The 20,211-nt window shown below is 40.9% G+C and overlaps 1 protein-coding gene across 8 annotated transcripts in view; it reads right to left on the bottom strand.

Moving 5' to 3' along the window:
* Positions 1–20,211, bottom strand: part of tead4 (TEA domain transcription factor 4) — a 43,886-nt gene that overhangs the window by 7,256 nt on the left and 16,419 nt on the right. For 2 of the 8 annotated variants that reach the window (XM_075470308.1, XM_075470302.1), the window contains exons 3-10: positions 10,560–10,624; positions 7,347–7,418; positions 6,803–6,844; positions 4,018–4,152; positions 3,385–3,428; positions 3,036–3,097; positions 2,715–2,845; positions 1,259–1,432 (exon numbers count right to left, since the gene is read on the bottom strand). In XM_075470308.1, the coding sequence (XP_075326423.1) occupies positions 1,259–1,432; positions 2,715–2,845; positions 3,036–3,097; positions 3,385–3,428; positions 4,018–4,152; positions 6,803–6,844; positions 7,347–7,418; positions 10,560–10,624 (725 nt within the window). The remainder of the gene's footprint in view (positions 1–1,258; positions 1,433–2,714; positions 2,846–3,035; positions 3,098–3,384; positions 3,429–4,017; positions 4,153–6,802; positions 6,845–7,346; positions 7,419–10,559; positions 10,625–20,211) is intronic. The other 6 variants (XM_075470303.1, XM_075470309.1, XM_075470307.1 and 3 more) reach the window with 5 other exon arrangements.

Raw genomic sequence — 20,211 nt, 5'->3', positions numbered from 1 at the left:
TTTGTTCACTGAGAACCACTGGAGATCCTGTATAGTTTTCTCAGAAAGCAGCAACAAATGCCTTTGGGTGGATGTTTTTAAGAAACAGGGCATGGTGATAAGCATGATGACTAACCTAACACAACCTCTCAAGGCTCTCGAGAATGTGAGATGCTACACACAAGCTGCACACCCTTGGTGCCTAAAAAACATGAGGAGCTTATCATGACTCATCAAGGCTTTGATCTGGTAGCCGCACTGAACTGCCATTTCATTACAATTCATTCATTCACTTTAGTCATTCTCCAACTCAGACTGTTTGTTTCAGACTTTTTTTTATAACATTCTGATTGTGAGTTTGGCCACATTTGACATAATGGAGGTGTTGTGCAACACGCAAATACCAAAGGTACTGAGGTCAAGTCATATCAGAGAGTTAAACAAAACAAACGTCTCTGATTACATTCTCTATTTATGCCCATTTTCATGTTCTCTACTTGGATTTTCCTACCCTTTCCAAGGGATATCCCACACGCCCCCACCATCTGTCTATGTCTTATGTTGACTTTGTCATCGTGCTTTACTCTCTTATCACTCTCACAGTGTGTAATGCTGAGTTGAGAGTGTTGCGTAGTTGTCTGTGTGCGTACATGTGGGGCGGGGGAGGTGGGGGGGCTTATCTATAAATAAGAACAAGTGGGGGGTGAGGGTTGGATTCTGTCTAATAGTGCAAAGACAGGTGTCTGGGATCACATTTCTCCGAGTGAAAGATCAGCCCTGCCACTCTTCCCAAGGCTGTTGTCACACACTCACATCACGAACATATACAAATACAGCCATGGCAAAGGCACACTGCACAGCAATGTCCACTTTGCTGGCATATGAACCACCGGTAAGGTCATGGGAGCAAAGACTTTCCATCCATTCTGGTACTAAATCGCACTTAAGTTGCTTTAACTCCATTACTTAAGCAATCTTAACGTCGTTAACACTGCTAGGCCATTAACAGCCAACAGGTGCCACAAAACATTAACAAAAGTTTTCACTGTACGCTCACTTTGCCCTCATGACTTGGGGTGGATTATATGAGGATGTTTGAAACATGCCACAGCCAAAATAACAAACCGAGTTTTACATAATGTCTATAAGAATGGCTTTTGAACTAAATGACTGAACAACCATTTTAGAATATATGAAAATAATAATAAAAAAAAGGGCTCAACTGGCATTTTCTATGTTGCCACAGAGAAGAAAAATAATAAACAGATAAGCGTTTTACCCAGAACTTGACGAGAAAGAAAGCGTTGTGTTGCCCTTTGTCAAACAGCTCCTTCAGGCCCCCTTTCTTCTCTGGGAACTTGTCATAGATCTGCCTGATGTCCACCGACTCCAGATAGGGGTCACTGTAGCTCGGGTTGGACTGGCCGATATGCACGAACAGGTGCTTGTTGAACTGGAGAGACAAAAGTACATATCAGGAGACAAACGCAACCAAACATGGCAAACGTCTAGTTTGTTGATGAGCAGCTAGCTCAGAGTGCGCTTCTGGATACTGTATTATCTGGCCTGCAGTATTATTCCATCTTGGAATCATTTTCACTCATGAGATCCGTAACATTAGTGACCTCATCAATCTGTTCAAGGAGAGGAATGAAATAATTGACACACAGATCCTTTTTTTTCTGTTAATGTTCCTCATCCTTTGAGACACAAAACTCCGTAAGCCCTTCTAGAGTAAAAGTCAAAGTTTTCCCATGATGACATGTTTTTCCATAAGAATTCTTACCTAGCTAACAAACAAGGAGCGTAATGTTAAACAAAACAACAATGGATGGGACCAGTTGATGATACATGTTTAGACAGACAGCAGGAGCTTTTGCTACTGTTCAAAGTTTCCTCTTGTTCATTTATCTAAAAGGTGGTGTCGCAGCTAATCATTGTGAAAAAAAGTTTGAACCGGGCAGTTATTCATCTATCTAAACCTGTCCGAGTCCTCTGAACAGCTGATCATATGTTAAATCAACCCACTGCTACTCTGTGTGTGTGTCTGTCCTTTTGACGTGTCTGCAGCAGCTCACACTTGTGCCGTGTTGAAAGTGATACGTATGTTACCAGGTCCAAGCAAGTTAGATTTCAATCTCATGGAAAAGCACCAGGGGGGTAACTCACAAATAACACTGATACATTCAGTTCCTCACGGGTTAATGGAAAGCAGTGCATGTTTAAAACAGGCTTAGTTGTTCTGTCTAAACAGTAAACACATTTGGAGTTAGCTGTAATGTAGCTTACTTACAAGTTATTTGCATGCAAGTTACAAAAATTAGGGCATCATAAATCAATCATTGGTGTACATTATCATAATTATAGGTGCGGACAAATGTATTATGTTGTGGAAATGGATGTCAATCACAACATATTTTCAACCATAAACATATACGTCTAGCCTGATACTCTACCCATGTTTATGCCACAGTATTTTCCCTGGAAAAACCTGCACTGTGTTAATATTCAACTGTTTTGTGAAAAATGTTTTCATGGGTTAAGTTTGATCTGCTCAATCAAGGTCTGAGAATTGAGATACTGTGAATAAAGCGATTAAAAATGACTGACAGGGTAAGGTTTTTTATTGCTTTTTTATTTTTTATTTTTTTAATTGGTTTTGATTTGACAGACTTTACAATAATAAACTCTATAAATCATTGATGGGTGAACACAGTTGCCTCCAGCGGACTCACAGTCTCTGGGTCCTGAGGTTGCTCCAGGAAGGCGGAGAACTCCAGCATTCGAAGCTTGGAGCTGGCAATACTTCTACCCTGCCAAGGGGGGGCACCAGGAGACATGGACAGCCCTGCTGTGCTTTCATAACCTGCAGAGGAGACAAGAGCGAGCGTGTAAATGTGCTGTTTGAGTGTGGCCAAGTAAAACTTGTAAAAGCACCAAAACTGCAGTTATTTCTCGGAGCTTTGCACTAGCTTGTCCTGGTGAGCTGGGTCGTCTCATCACTTTGCTGATGGCCGGCATCTGTCAACACATAAGAGGAGAGAAAGAGCACCCACCTGTTATGGGGGCCGGGCCGGACGCTTGCATGGCATAACTCTGCTGGGAGAAGGGCTTAATGCTGGGGAGAGGAGACGGACAAGAGAGGGAGAGGCATGTTATGCTTCGTCTCGGCTTCATGACCCCATCTCATGTACTAATTGGACCGCCTGACCTCAAAAGACACAGGGGGCAGAGTGGTATGCTGAATGTCAGACAGCTGAAGACTTTTCCTTCTAATTGCACTGATGTGTTTTGATTTGTTCTAAGATTCATTCCCTGAGTGAAATCTATCTGTTGGTTAAGAAGCTAATCACATGAGAAACTACTAATGGATACCACTATAGAGCAGAAAGAAAAGCCACTTACTCTTCATGGCCCCCTGGCTGTCCTGGAAGTGCCCCATGCCAAAACTGGGGAAAAAAACATGAGAGAGCAAATTAAATAAATGAGTTTGGCCTTGATAGCAATTATCACCAAACAACTGCGTTTCTTCTAAAATGCAACTCCCACAGGAGAAGTGTGTGTTAAAACATGCAACGCTTTTATGCTTTGCATTTAAATTGTGTAACCAACTTAATACGTTCTTCAACAAATTATCTGTGACCAAATGACAGGGTCCCAAATTTAAATCCATACTGTACGATATCTGCTTCTGAATATGAGCCAATGTGGATTTCAACATGAATCATCAAGAGGATCCCATGAAAGAAAACAAAATAATGACAGACTTAAGGTCAGATGAGGTCAGATTTTCCCTGCTCACATGTTTCTTTTAAAACATTAAACACGTTCAAATTGAGGTAGTTCTATCATTTTAGAACAGCAGGGTACAGCAGCCGCATGTTAAAACTAACCAACATCCAGTCAGGTGATGGGCGAGCATTAGAATCTACAGTGATGATTGCATTCACATGATAGACTTTAGGAAAAAGACAGTTGTTTTGAAGTTTTCATCACAAAAAAAAATTATGATGTTGGGGACATTGGTAAATCACTCACCCCACCACTAGTGGGGTAAGCTGGTCTAGAGAGGCCCTGGAGAGCCATCTTGTTCTGGAAGGCTGTGGGTGAGATGATCTGAGCTGAGGACATGTTGGCCATACTCTGGAGGGCCTTGTCTTTGGCCGCCTGATCCTATGGAGAGGAACAGACAGTGAGCGTAAGATAAACTGACAAAGGGACAGCACTCATCAGACTCCATTTAAGTCAACAGCCCACTGTGCCGTTAACACAAGCACAGCCCTAAAAGGGGAAATGAGAGGCTGAGGCCATCTTGCATCATCGGTGAATCCCTGCCAGGCAGAGAGCTGGAGGGAAGGTGATATTACAGTCAAGGGCCTTTGGGTCAAGAGTTAAGTTTATTGCTTTGGCAGGGGCAAGCCAGTGATGACAACTAGCTACCGTTGGAGGTCATACTAGAAGTTAAGGCAGACATCAGGTTGATGTTGAAATGCTTTTCATAGTGGCATCAAAACTGAAAAAATAATATGGTCATGAATAGAATGATTTCATGTACAGGATGGGTAAAAAAAAACTACAAAAAAATGTCTGTATGGTGTGCTGCAATGCAAAGTGATACGGCTCTTGTTTTTTAAACCACTCCTTCAGCAGTTTCCAAACCACAGTGGAGCACTTGCCGCCCTGCCCAAATGGGCAAGGCCACACAGTGCATTCTTCTTCCAAGAACTGGCTAACACAAGGGCATAGTTGAAATATGGGGGGTACATGTGGCAGGGATCTCAGTTACACCAAAGGCGTATTTAAAAAAGGCCTATCACAGGGGCCAACCCTGTGACCGGTGCGGCGCACTGCCAGCTGAACCCTCATGGCTTCTGTCCAAGGTGAGAGAGAGTCTCGTTGCCCGCGGTGACTGTGAGCATGCGAGCATATGCGAATGAGAAATGCAAACTGAGAAAGTATTGGAGGGACGGGGATGTGTAAGCTCTCAGCGTACCACACAGGAAAACTTTTATTGCGGCACTTAACCAAATGCAAAACCTGGAAGGAATAATGCAGGGATTAATTTGCTTTTTCCGAAAATTGTGTTTTTGGTATTCATAATCATACAAAGCAAGCCCCAGGCTTTCTGAAATATGCGCACATTTCATCAATTTGTGTCAGAATCCCATTTAAAATGAGAGTAAATTAGTGGGTGCGATTAAAACAGCCAGACATTTCTGTCTTTGTGTTAATGGAATGTGAATAGCACATGGACCTTTAACAAAACACGAAGCTTCATTATAGTGGGAAAAATATACTGGTAATAATGTTTCCACTTTATTTCCAACTGTATTAGCTCAAACTGATTGAAATCATGGTCATACTAGCTGAATGCAGACACCTTGAACTGATTACACTCTAAAAACCAGTATGAGTCAGTGTTGAATAATATTAGTCTAAATAAATGTCGAAAAGAAAGGAAGCTAGGCCTATTTTATTTTTTTGCTGTAGTGGTATGCAAAGAGTAAAGCTGTTTAAAAATTCAGAGATAGACATAGGCATCTAAATCCTATTTAAGATTGGATGGGTTATTTTTTTACTTCTTTTTATTATTTTTTTTAACTATGCTGGTCCATATATTCTGCTATTAGAAACCTGGATAAGACTAAATCTGGTTTTCAGAAATCTGGATACGCAACTTGGAGCAATCAACAGTACATAACAGTGCATGCAGTAATTCTAGTGAGGGTGGGTGTGTTTTCGTGCATTTAGAATGAAAACCCTCCTTTTTTAGCATACTGCAGAATTTAATTTACGAAGCTGAATGCCCGATCACAGCCACTTACTGATCCACATGTTCAATCAACCGAAAAAGGCGTTTGACGTGGTCCGAAAGAGCAAATGGTGCATACACAGAAAAGACATGAGAGACCAGATGTTCCAGATGTTCTGAGAGGCACTTATCGGCTTGGCGGAAAAAGCCCCCTAAAGAGAGACTGATAATCCTAAAGCATGTTCCTGTTGTCTTTTAAAGATTTGGAAAAATAAAGTTAATTCTTTGAAATCACTAAACCTTGAAATATTTCATACAGTGTATGAGCATGTGAGCACACAGGGTGTCACACTTGCCAAACAGCAATCAAGTAATGTATTTTAGTTTATATTCATGTCCATACCCATCTTAGAACTCGTTTTAAAAATTAGTTAACGTTACAGTACAACTCAAACCCTTTTTATTTATCATTTTAGAGCCTGGATAAGAGAGCAATGCGATGATGCTGTAGCAGTGATATTGATTAGCATATCAATTTCGACATTCACACACGTGGCTTTTAATTTACAGCTTTTATTTGTGCTTGCTTGCAGTGTCTGAGTTGCTTTTATAGATTGGACTTTTTGTTTGAAATATGGAGTGATCTGAGGCCAAAACATGAACCAGAGATGCTCAAAGCTGGGTTAACTTATTAAGTTGATACTCAGTACCCAGTAATCCAAAGTGCTTGAAAAGAAAGGCAGCTCGCCTTCTTTTTCTGGGTTCTTAGAGAAGTTTCAGCTCTCATCTGAATGTGTAGATGAGAGCTACAACTAGGGAAGACTATTAAGGCATGTCTTACTTTAGACACTTTTAGATATTTGTTTACCTGCTGTAATTAAAAGTTGCACAATTGTGGATTTTGGATGCTTTGTACTCTTGTTCACATTTTCAATATGAACTGCTTGCTTGATACCTCTGCAGATAGCGGAAGAATGCAGTAAGCTTTTGACCTACATGAAATTACCAAATTGATAGTAAAAAATGCAAAAGTCTTATTGCAGGTTTATTCTGTAGGGTTTATTTACATACTTTATGATGTCTTGGCCAGAGACCTTCTTCAACCATGTGTGCCTGTAACAAAGACACCGATTTTCATTATTTAAATAAACTTTATGTATACTCTAATAATGAAGGTGTTGTATCTGTATTTACAATGCTAATTTCTTGCCATTTCATATCTGTCCTGAGTTTGATCCTCAGAGAAGATGAGAAACTGACATTAGTATGTTTCATGATGTCATCTATGATAACTAACAGAGACCTAAACGACCAGCAAGTGGGTCAGTGACACACATGTGACCCTAACGACTCTCAAAGCGAGAACTCTTCAACAGCAGCTCATAAACCTGAAAACTGTCAACGAGCCAGTTAAACCCGAAGGAGCCTTTCAGATGAGAGGAGAACCAAGAAAAGGCTTCCAGCTGTCTTCTATCCAAACACTTAGACATATCCAGAATACTTTCAAAACCTGGATGAGACTCAAAGACTTTTAATCTCCATGCAAACAAATTCATATTTAAATTCATGCTCAATAATTTATGGAATGAATAAAAGCAGAAAGAAGTTGACTCACGTATCGTACCTTCAGCTTCACCTGGATCTCCCTGGCCTTTCGTCGGGCTAGAACCTGGATGTGGCTGGAAACCTGGAAGACACAGACAACAAACAATCTCACATAGTTAAGCACTGCACAAGCGCACATGCATCCATCTTCACTTTTTTTCTGCAGTTAAAACACAGGCTACTTGGAGACCATAAACTGGCAAAAGGCCTCAATGCTTGTCTCTGGGGTTGATTTGTCTTTCACCCAAGACTCGCTATATGCCATCCAAGGTCGTAGCAGCTTTGCACAGGATAGTTTAGAGAATGGATAATTCTATAACTAAGCTAAAAAAAAACAAAAAAAACACTAACTTAAAGCTGCTATAATTGTCTTTTCCAGCCTCAGTGCTCTGTACTCTATATCAGGCTGAACAACCTGTTGGCCAACACCTGCTTACCCACTGCTGCTCCAGTAGCAAAGGAGCAACATTGTCATTCATTTGGTCTTCCCTCTTTTAGCTCTATTTTTGGTCACTTCTTCTTACAGCCAACATGTTTGATTAGCTGCTAAACATATCAAAGCATTCACCAGCGAGTCGCCAACTTTGTCTACAGTTTAGAGTGGAGCTGATCGACTAGTTTGCGTAGCAGTAATGCTGCCACCAAATAGCATATTCGGCTGTTGCACAGATTATCTTTGAGCTAAAACCTGCTATAAAGCTGCAGATTCGGGTGATAATTCTCTGCACATGCATGTGTCACCCCTCCCATACCGTCATTGTTATTTGATACATTCATGAAATGAAAATATTGGGTATAGCCACGGGTTAAACTGGGATTTGAGAGGAAGCGGAGCTCTTGTCCTTTTCCAGTGAGCTCAGGGCACAAAGAACAAACTTCAGAAAAGAGAAAAGGGACTATTTGTTCAGTAGACAGCAGTTCCAGTTAAAACTAAACACATTGTTTGCTGGACGTGGGTTGTCCAGAGTAACCGAGGCACTGTTTCTGGAAAGAGAAGTTGCAGCTGGGTTTTCTAAATGTCATTTTTAATGTTACGCCACAAACTAAATTCCATTCATCTCCATTGTTTGGTGAAATGTCATTTACGAATAGCTGAAATCTGAATAGGCTGAAATCTGAATAGGCCGAAATTAGGGAGAAGCCAGAACATTTTCGTCAATGCTTTATTTTATTTGTGCAACTTCCGTAACATTTGTCAGCTTGTGTGCGGAAAACGGGTACTGCAACGAGCACATAAAGCCAAATGAAGTGCAGTGGTGACACAGAGAAAGGAAGTGACTTCTTTCTCTCGCCAGTTTGCTATGGCAAATACCACTGCCTTTAAGCTGCAAAATATTAATTCACTTGACACATCAGACATGAAGACTGACAAGAGGAAGGGAAAGTTTGAGTTTTGATGAAAATTAAAATGCAACAGCTCTGACACTGAGCATGGCTGCTTTGTTGCTCGTACTTTAACTGCAGATTCTGAGTACAGCAGCTCAGCTGTGTGCTGTGCAAGAAAAAAATACTAAATGGCTACATTACATCACAATGACACCACATGGGTTGTAAATGATAAGTTACAGCTGCTGTGCCAGGTGTCTAAATAGTGCCCAGACCCTCACAGTATGGATCCTGCCACTGTGAGATTCCACAGCTGTTTAATAAAGTCGACAAATAGAAGACGACCCTCCTTGCTCAGCACTGGAAAATGTCTGAAAGCGTATTTATAGATTTACATGCGATCAAAAGGAGCCTGAAGCAGGGCTCTGGAGGACACCAGGCAAACTTCATGTGCATACGACAGCTGATCTATCCATCCATTTTCTATACCCCACTTGATCCAACTCAGGGGGGGCTGGAGCCTATTCCAGCTGTCATTGGGCAAGAGGTCACCAGTGCATCAAAGGGCCACATAGAGACGAACAAGACTCCTGGGGTCAATTTAGAGACACAAATTAACCTAACATGCATGTTTTTGGGCAGTGGGAGGAAGCCACAGTACCCAGAGAGAACCCCTGCGTATACAGGGAAAACATGCAAACTCCACACAGAAAGGCCCCAGCTAGGATTTGAACCAGGGACCCACTTGCTATGAGGCAACGGCGCTAACCACCACACCACCATAGCTGATAAAATAGAGTATGCGCCATTTGGATTTCAATTAGTGTTTTGTATAATAGTACAAAACTTCTCCATTCATTTGCTTGCTACAGACTGTGTACACTTATGAAATCTTGAGACTGTGTCTGAAATGCTGGTAAAATATTCTCATTGTCCTACAAATAAAGGATTTCAATTAGTTTTTTACGCATTACATATCAGAATCAGCTTTATTTCGCCATGTACGTAGACACATACAAGGAATTATTTGCCGGCAGTTGCTGTCTCTCACATGCACTTGTCATAAATAATATTAAAAGGAAATACTTTTTTTTTTTTAAATATACTGTATACATAAAAACTGTAAGTGACAGATGTAAAATCAACAGTTCCAGTGTTTTTCAACTGTTCAATAAGGCGACTGCTATGGGGAAGAAGCTGCTCCGCTGCTGTTATCAAAAGCAATTAAGAAAAAAAACAATCAACCATTATTCTTCCTCACCAATGAATAAGACGGTGCTAAGGCTGCTGAAACAGTGTATTAATAGCTTTGCCCAGTGTTTCCACATCTGTTTTAAGTATGAATTACAAATATAGAAGAAAGATGATTCAAAGCAAATCTATATTTTCGTGTCTGTGTCAGTGCACCTCCAGCCTACCTAACTAGCGATCTGTGGTCTGTCCCTGCTGCTCCTTCTCCACTCATCTCTTCTCATTCCTTCACTGACCCTGCCAGATGACCTAACAGACACCCTTTTTCCTCCACGTCCATCACTTCCCTCTACATCAGTTCTTCCATATCATATACAATGGTGAGGATAAGATTCCAAATCCCTCTCTGTCCCGCCTCATCTAGATCACTGTATTCCCCAGCTTCTCACCCCCCACCCCCACTGTCTAACAAACGCCAGATCCATGAGGTGGTAAGGAAACAACACCAACACATGATCCTATAGCATTTGTGCATCAGGCCCTGGCCCTAAATCAATCGTCATCTCCTGTTCTCCAAAGACGAGGAGTCAAGGGTCCAGTGGGGTGGTGGTTGGGTCCACAGAGTGTTGGGGGCATCACTCAACAGAATTTTCTAGAGGTGTTCAAAAATAGGGGCTGCAGCAAATAGCATTTGCAGAGAGCTCACCTGCTTCCTGGTCCGCGTCTTGCCAGTGCGAAGTTTGATGTACCGTGCAATCAGCTCATTTCGTCCTGAATGGGGCCAGAAGAAACATATATATTTCAACAAAAACAAACAAAATATTTAACTAATTAAATTATCCCCACTAAGATCAGCATTTTCTTCTATTTTTTTACATTGTCAAGTACACTTCCAACTGATTCCAGACAGACTTCAATAAAGGCCATAGTAACACTCATATTAAAATTTTTGAGAGCAAATGAAACATCACAGAACACTGAAGACTCCATTTCTATTACTGGATACAATATATGAAATAAGTGAAAAAAGTAACAGTGAGAGTAAACAGAAAACAAGACAACTTCATCCTTGGTTTTCTCATTTTTGAATTGCTTCACCCTACTGATGGAGTTTAATTTAGTTTTTTTTCCTCTTAAAAAATATTTTAAAATGACGACGTAAAAATGGGAAAGATTTGACAAATTCTGGAATGACTGCATGCTCACGACGGGGTCAAATGAGGAAATATTTAAATGCACGGTTTGTCTTTGTGCACATATTTAGCCAAATAGTAATATCGAATTCTCTGAATTACTGACTGAAAGTCTTAGCGTACACATATTTGCAAGTGTTTACTTGCTCATTCTAATAGATTAGTGTTAAAACCCAGATGCAGAAAGCAAGCGTCAAAGCTGTCAAGTGTGTCAACACTGAAAGCTTCAAGTGTAAGTTTATCACCAAGTATACACTTCTGTCTGAGTGAGAGCTTACATCAGTCTCAGGGCTGATCCCCTGAGCGTTCACTGAGCTCATTTCTCTGCAGTGAGTTTGCCTGTATGTGCTGCTGACAGACAGGTCACACTGGTAGAGCAGGTGGAGGCCACGACCACGCGATCATCAAACCGGACTCAGGACAGACTCGACGCACGCCGGTGACCAGAGAGTTGGTCCGACAAGGCAGCAAGGCAGCTGGTGTGTGTGTCAATGTTTATGGAATATGCCTTTACGCTGGCAGTAAATTTTGAGCCGGCCCCCACCCCCCTCCTTACCAATCCTAATTCTGCAGTTGCTCTTGAGGACAATCAGTCACATGATTTATTTCACCCTCATTCATTTGCAAAAAATTAAATGTTTTTTTTTTCCAGAAAAACTGCAGCTTTGGGTGATTCTGCTGCTATCATGTGATGCAAAATGGACTCCATAAAAGCTTCACGTTAGCACACATTAAAGGGGAACTCCGGGGCATTTGAAGCGCAATCCCATTGCTAGAGGTTGTCAAATACTGACAGTTGGACACAGACTGGTGCAAATCGGCGCTCCCTGTGCGGCGATTGCGCTGTTTGCGCAGCCTGTCATGCTAGCCAAATACGTGGTGGCCAAGGGGCAAGTGCTAAACCTTCCACGTAAAACAACAACTTGCACACAGCAGAAACGTCACACCACTTTATAAACCACCCGACAATAAAGTCACAAGCCTTAACATCAAAACCATATGCATGGTTCTCACATTACTGGCATGGGGACGTTACAAAACAACTTTATAAACAGCATGTAACTCACCGGTTGTCGCTATGCTCGCGCATGTGAAAGCCCAAAAGAGTCAATGGACAATACTCCCATATACAAAGCAATTATCTTCTCTAGAAAAACTGCGTTCAAGTATTTAAAACATTACAACAATATTACTGGGCATGTATTGTTGTAAAACAAGCCATTTTTCGGTCATCGTGTCCATTAGGAGTTCTAATCTTTATTATTTTCTGACTCTGTGGGACTAAACATGAAACAGGATGACACAGAAACTCATAAAGAGATTGACCAATAATTAAATAAATCATTATTGGGGGTCATGAAGATGAGAATATTCCCAATATTTAGGAACTTAGAAAAGGTAAAATGCTGACAAACACACACACAGTTACAGAGGGAATTACACACCCCAAAGATCTCTCAGGTCGACACACACAAAGTCACACAAGCGTTTGCTTGGCCTTGCACCACCTCTTAAACACGGTCATTTTTCCCCTGGCACCACATCCCCACGTGAATTAACACATGGGTCAGTGACGGCACACATCTTGGTACAAACTCGTCAGATTTTCCCTCACATAGTGATGCTTTGGTCAGACTTCACAACGCTCCACAAATCTGACAATCAGCCGAGTCCCAGCCAGCAAAGGGAGGAAACCCGAAACCTGGCCGAAACACCGCCAGACGTTTTGTCAGCCAATAAAAGTGATCAGATTTTGGTCGGAATGCAAAGCAGCATCTCTACACAGTGCTTATGTGAAACGGAGAGTCTAGGCCTCGCAGCTTGCACATGCACGAGTTTCCACTTCGTGCCTTTTGAAAGCATTTAACTTTTGTTGCCATGTCACCAAGGAAAACAAATTGCACTTACCTCTGTAAAGAACTGAGCACAGAGCATACAGGAATGACATTGTACAGTCAAACTATAATTTGGATGGATTGTTTTTAATATCAAATGAATGATTATTGGGAGGACAGTTCCATTTTATTACACCTTGGGACTTGGTTTCATAGTTTCACTTCCACAGTACTTGCCAAAATAATTGCTAAGACTTGAAGACCCAGTGTCATTATTGAATGTCAGTCAAACAGGGCAAGCAGCACAGGCAGACAGATCAGGCTACAAACAGGACAGCAGTTTAGTTTGTTTAACTTTGTTTTATTTTATTCTTGGGTAAAACTGATAACCCTCCATTGCAAACAAGAAAACTCTGCTATAAAAGTTTAATTTGAATGTTTTTTTAGTCCTATTTCTGTACTCCGGATCTCAACAAGTGCTTTAATGAGGAAGACGTTAAAAATGATGACAGCAACAACGGCATGTGCAAAATAAAGATTCTAGATGTAACAGGCTTGAGTTTACCACTAAGATACAAAGTAAACTACTTGTATACACATAGTCTCTGTATATCTAATAAAGGTGGCTTCCATATTGGCTCCTAATGGGAGAAAACACATTTATAAGGCAGTGCTTCCGATTTGAACAACGCAATGCATTCTCCCTCTGCCCCTTAGCACAGGATGCAGACACATTTTCTAAACCGACAAACCCTGAAATAATTAAATGGCTTGTCTCAGCTCTTTGAGACCGTTTTGTATCGCTGAAGAGATTTAGAGGTTCTATTATGTTGGTCTCTGGTTAAGGCTTTCAGTTTCAGCACAAGTTTGGATAAATCAGCATTGATGTGAAGAGCCAAACAGGAAAAGTGGTCAATATTATTATTCTGCAGAAATCGGCAGGTCCCTGAAACACACACATACATATACAGGGAACTCAGTCACAAATTACCCATCTGTAGGACTGTCTTTGTGAGAGGTTTTTTGTCGACTACAGCCCATTGTGAAACATTGCGCACCTTAGTTTATAGACACAGAAACACACACCGATAGAGACGCACATCCGCACATGATTCAGCCAGCTCCTGTTGCCACATTCATTCCGTCTCAATTTTATTTTCTTTCCAGGGCAGAAACTCCTCAGCCGTTTAGTGTTTATCAGGAAGTGCACTCGCCGACCGATTGTTTGAGCCCCCAAATGCATATTTCTTTAATTCCCCAGGGATTAAGACAGTCTTCCACATTTCCTCACAATCGAATTCTTGAAAAGACAAAATAAGAGCATCTGCCAAAGTGCTCAGAGCACTTGAACTCAAATGAAAATTAAGTTGCCTGTACTGAATTCCTCACTTTGCAGGAGCAGGTTCTTCCAGCTCCCTGCAATTTATCTTCACTTTATCTTTATTTATTTATTATTTATTTATCTTCACAGCAGACTGTACCCGGTGTATCCGATGGGATCTTTCAAAGCAGCACAGCCGAAAGTGTGAGCATCTCCATAAATTAATACAATTCTTAGCAGGAATTCAGAAAAAACAGATTGTTTCTGCATTTTCGCTGCGGTTTTGAACCAGTGTTTGAGATTGGAGAGACTCTCTTGGACCCAAGTTGCTGTCAGACTTGATCACCGTGTAAACTACCTCAAGTCAGGTTTGAGAATGAAAAGCAGAACAGTGAAAGTTGCACATATCTGCCAGACACGAATAACTAAAAACAATCAGATTATTGTTTCCTTTTTTAAAGTCAATCCTTTCTTCATCTCAGTGCTAATGATTTTAAAAAGCATACTACCACCAACAGAGCAAAAAACAAACCGCTCTGATCTATGTGACAGTATCATTTTCAGATTTAGTCAGGTTTCGCATTTCGAGCATTAAACAGCTTCAGGAGTCAAAGACGATTTGCCTCATGCACTCGTATCAGATGCCCTATCACTCCTGGTGTGAGTGCTTAGGGAAGGGCCCATCAAAAATACCCTCCAACACGCCCATGAGATCAGAGAGGCGACTCAGTCACACACCAATGAGATCATGATATCCAATGGGAGAAGCATAGACACAGAACTTGTGCCAGCAAAGGCTGCAGGAAAGTCAGTAGGAACATTATAACATCACCCACTGCTCCACAGTCTGATGTTGTTTATCACATGGCCTGCAGTCACAGACTGGTCTGGGGGGGAATCTGATTCTGGGAACATTTCTTAAGGGCATGGAAAGTGTTGCAGTTGAGGCAAAGTCAGGGTCTCCCAGGGTTCAAGATATACAGCAGGGTTTTTCTATGGAGAACAATTAATGAGTGAATTTCTAATAGTTTCACAACAATATGATTAAGGACCAGTTAGAGTTAGAGTCATCCCAGAGGGCACCTAACCCTGCATTCACAAAAGAGACATCAGGCCATTGTTGACAAGTCACGTTAATGGCAAAAAAGGTCAATGTTTAATCTGTCGATTTTCAAAAGCTTTCTTTAGAAAAGAACATTTTTAAAAAAAATCTCAAAAATTATGACTTGTGTGTGGCACCCTAAAAATGTTGTAACAGTAAAGCTAAAGCAAACTAGAGGTGCACAAAACATTTTCTATTCCCTTTTGATACATTAGTTCAGGGTCTCCTCCTGTACTAAGTACTAATCCAATGTCCTGTCCTTTGAAAAAAAATGCAATAAAATCTGTATTTACTGCATAAAAGACGCAGGAAAGATGAAAAGCTGGTGTGCGGCCTTGTCCATCTATCAAATCTATTGAATTACAGCTTTTATGAGGCTGAAAAACAAGAAATAAAACCAATATGAAGATTAGGATTACCAAAATCAACTGTCTGAAATATTGTTCAGAAGCAAAAATGTACTGGCGAGGTCTATAATCGCAAAGGGTCTGGCAGGCCAAGGAAGACCTTTACCGCTGATGACAGAAGAATCTTCCCTATGGTAAAGAAAAACCCTCAAACGCCTGTCCAACAGATCAGAAACAGTCTTCTGGAGGCAGGTGTCAGGATCTGGGTTTTTTGTGTCTTAGAAATTGGTATTTTTATTCAGTGCTCTTAGTGTTTTCTGTATTTAGATCAGTCTTTATTTCACCTTCTGTTCTCAGTATTCAGTTATGTTTTATTTCTCCTTGTGTATTCTTTGTTTAAGATTCATTTTCAAGTTAGTGTGCTCTCCCCCGCCCCCTGTGTTCTGCCATCTCTCTCTCTTTCTCTCCTCAGTCCGTCTCCTGCCCTCTGCTCTGTTCACTCTCACCTGCAACCTGTTCCCAATCAGCCACCAGTTAATGCTCCAGTAATCACCTCCCCAGTATATATGTCTTTCTAGTTCCACCACTCCTCGCCGGATCCTTTCTTTTGTCTTACTCATCTGAAATCCTTGTCTGTATTCCCAGTCTGAAATCCTCGTGTTATTCGTCTCACTCCTGTCCCTTGTCCATGGTTTTCCTCGTCAGTCCTGTCCGCATATATTTCAGTCTGTTTTGTTATTTTCTTAGTTTTATGTTCAGTTTAGTTTTTCAGTATTCCTGCTTTGCTGTGCTTTTTGTTTATATTTAGAATAAATCCTTAACCTTCACTTTTGGCTCTTGTCCATGTCTCCACCTGGGTCCTCCCTTAACGCATCATGACAGCAGGTGTGTCTGGAACAAACTCCCAGAAAGCCTCAGATCAGCTGAAACACTCAGGCCACATTTACACACAGCCGGGTATTTAGAGAAATGAATATTTCCCCCCCTCCGTTTTCAATAATAACATCGTGGACACAACATCGTTTTCAAAAAACTTGTCATTTACATCAACCCGCATAAATACGCCTATCAAGCGCCATAATAACTATGCCAAACCTATTGGCGGCAGTGTAGGGAAAGGAATAAAGCCATGCAAGCCAATCAAAATCCTCAGAATCGAGGACTTTCCTTATGTGAAGGAGGAGATAACGCGAGCAAATATCACAACAAAACTGAAGGCAATAAGAGGGAAATATAGACAGTCAGTGGATACTGGACGCAGGAGCGGCCACGGAAGAGTGGTGCTCCTCTATTTTGAACTGTGCGAGCAGGTTTGGGGTGGCAAATGCAATAAGGCCAGAATCGTTTGCACAAACGTAAAAATTAGATCATCCATGATAATCCTGATCAGTAGCCAAACAAACTGTAAACATAAGGCGCTCGCATGACGTTAAGCATTTTCTGGCGCATTATGTGACGTTTAAGAACCTAAAACGCCGTTTCTCCCAGTTGACACGGCAACACATAACCGGCGTTATCAGAAATCTCCACTTTGGCCGGAGGTTGTAGAAATAATTGTTTTCTGTGATAAAAACGGGGTTTTGGTGTACAGTGAACCCTCGCTATAACACGGTTCACCTTTCACGCTCTCGCTGCTTCACGGATTTGCATCGTGCATTGTGTTCTGCATTCTGATTGGCTAAACAGTCTCTCCGCTTCTTCTCTAACTGTGTGTCAATAACGTTGCGGTTTAATATGTACACTACACGTTCATTAGTTCTCAAACATAATCGATGGTGGCATGTCGGTATATAAGAATCTTTTTGCCCAGAAGAAAAAAAAAGAGCGACAACAACTACCGATAACTATGTTCTTCTCTCGAAAAAAACACACCTGCACCGCAGGCTTTAGAAGAAAAAAACGCTACAGAGCGGAGTCAGGATGCAGCAGCTCAGTCAGAAGAGCAGTGAAATACACGTGAGTCACTATTTGTCCCACTGTACTTTGTATTTTTTTTCAAGATCATTTTTCATTTTCTCCCGTTCTAATCCAATGACTCGGGTCGCGGTGCTGATCTCCGCAATTTGAAGCCTTCAGTTCATATTGATGATTAAAATGATTATTTTACAGTACAGTAGTTATTTGTAAAAAACAAAACGTTTATACAGTACTTTAATGTGTTAAACAAATGCTTGGGCCTGTAAAAAGGTTTTGTTCTTTGGTTTCAATGTATTATGGAGTATTTCATTGTATAATAATTGTAAAAAAAATAAAGGTTACTACTTCACGGATTTCGCCTATCACGGGTTGTTTTTGGAACGTAACCCCCGCGAAAAACGAGGGTTCACTGTAAATGAGAGGCAAAACCGCAGGAAAATATCTGCGTCTTGCTATCGTGTAAACGGGGCCTCAGTGTATTTAAGTCCAGGTTGAAGGCACACCTATTTTCAGCTGCATTTAAATAAAGCTCCAAATCTGAAGCTTGAGTTTCAAAACCTAATCATATTTTAACTACTGATTTTATCTAATTTTTATCTATTGTTCTTATTTCTTTCTTTTTTGTTTAAAATTTAAATCATGCTTTTTATTTCTATTGTTTTAATGTCTCTGTAAAGCACTTTGAATCACCTTGTTGTTGAATTGTGCTATACAAATAAACTTGTCTTGCCTTTGTAAGAGAACAGAAATACAGCGGCTACACTGCAAAAACAGGATGGCCACATCAATTTGTAAAAAAGTACTTGAAGGAGCCTGCAGAATTCTGAAATAAAATTGTTGTGGAAGACAAGACTAAGATGAACCTGTCTGAGAGTGATGGTAAGAATAAAGTGTAGAGATGATAAAGAACTGCCCAAGATCTAAAGCATGGCAGCTCATCTGTTAAACATGGTGGTGGGGTTGTTATGGATCGGGCATGTATGGCTGCCACAGGTACCGGCACACTGTAGCTGCTGATGGCAGCAGCACAATAAATTCTGAGGTGTATAGAAAAATCGCATCTGCTCAAGTTCCAGTAAATGCCTCCAAACTCATTGGACAGTGCTTCATCCTGCAACAAGATAATGATCCTAAACATGCTGCTAAGGCAACACGATTGTTCCTCAAAGCTAAAAAATGGAAAATTCTTGAATTCTTGAAATATATCCTGAAGAAGAAAGTTAAAGGGACACGACCCTGGAACAAGGAGAATACTCAGCACCGGGTGATGTCACCAGTCGCCAACTTCAAAGACTCACCGTGTGTAAGGGATATGCAACAAAGTACTAAAAAAAAGTACTTGCTTTAATGTTTCTTCCATTACTTTGTCTCAAATATTATGGTGCCCTGAAATGAGGGGGACTATGTATAAAAAGTGTTGTAATTTAACTGAAATGTATGAAAATTACTTTAAATTCATGTCTGGAATGGGCCCGTTAATCATAGCTGAATTATTTTATTTTGGTATTTTAGACTGGAGTGCAGAGGAGGAACTCTAAGAAAAATTTGACTTTTTCCAAACATGGAGGTCACTGTAGATAATAATTATTATTTTCTATTCTATTCTATAAACATAGACGACAACATCTCTCATTGACTTGAACATTTGCTTATAAGCAGACAGAAAGGTGTGTTTACTCCTGCAGAAGAGATTATCATAAAAGGGATAGGAAAACAGTTTCAACCATTTGCCTGGTCTTCTCTGTCTCCTTTGACTTGCTGATAGAGGTCAGGCAGAGGTGGATGGGGTTAGTGAAGGAGGCCTAGTGTGTCCCTTCCAAAGTCAGCCCCTGGGCCTGGCTGGTCATAAATCTGCCCTTTCTCAATGGGGCTGCGGTCATCACTGGCCTGGTCTGATCTCCTTCCCTCCATCTCAACGTTTCTCCCTCAGCTCAGTGCATTCCTAACATTCCTGTTCACTGACTGGTCCATACTAAGTCCTGCATCTGCCGCTCCAACATTATCCCATGTCCTGTTCGTGTGTGTGTAATGACAATCCAACGCACGTACACTAAATAATGATCAACTAAACATTTAGGTTTGTGGCAACAATATTGAAACAAACCTCCCTTAACCACACTGTGTTGTGTTGCTGCCACGTTCACATTAAATTAAATCCAAACGTGAATATCTGCCAGTCATAAGTTTTCTTCCCACAGCACATATGCCCCACCGTGTCAGCCCAGGAAAACAAAGGTCACATTTAGGTTGCAGGAATGTCTTGGTTGGGTGTTATTTCCCCTCCAACAGTCTAGCCACAGCTTACAGAGTTTGAAAAAAATCTCTATCGACCATCGATTCCAGCAACTTAAAGTTGAACACAGAAAATGCGAATTCAAAGGCCACAACTAGCATCTATAATTATAGACTTGTCATATATAGCAACAACTTTTGGTTAATGACTTGTTTTAGATGACTTGAACTTCTGCTTTTTGACACACCCAAAAACAAACAATGTTTTTTTCTAATGCAAATCAAGAGATGCGTACTCCCCTCTCATTAAGTATGAAAGCCCAGTAATTATGTAAACTTCATAATATGCAACAAACATTAAAAGAGGTAAGAAAAAAATGCTTTTGCTAATCATGGAAGATTATATGAAAA

This window comes from Odontesthes bonariensis, chromosome 7 (genome assembly GCF_027942865.1).
Source record: "Odontesthes bonariensis isolate fOdoBon6 chromosome 7, fOdoBon6.hap1, whole genome shotgun sequence".
Lineage (NCBI taxonomy): Eukaryota > Metazoa > Chordata > Actinopteri > Atheriniformes > Atherinopsidae > Odontesthes > Odontesthes bonariensis.
This window is presented reverse-complemented; position numbering and strand designations above follow the sequence as displayed.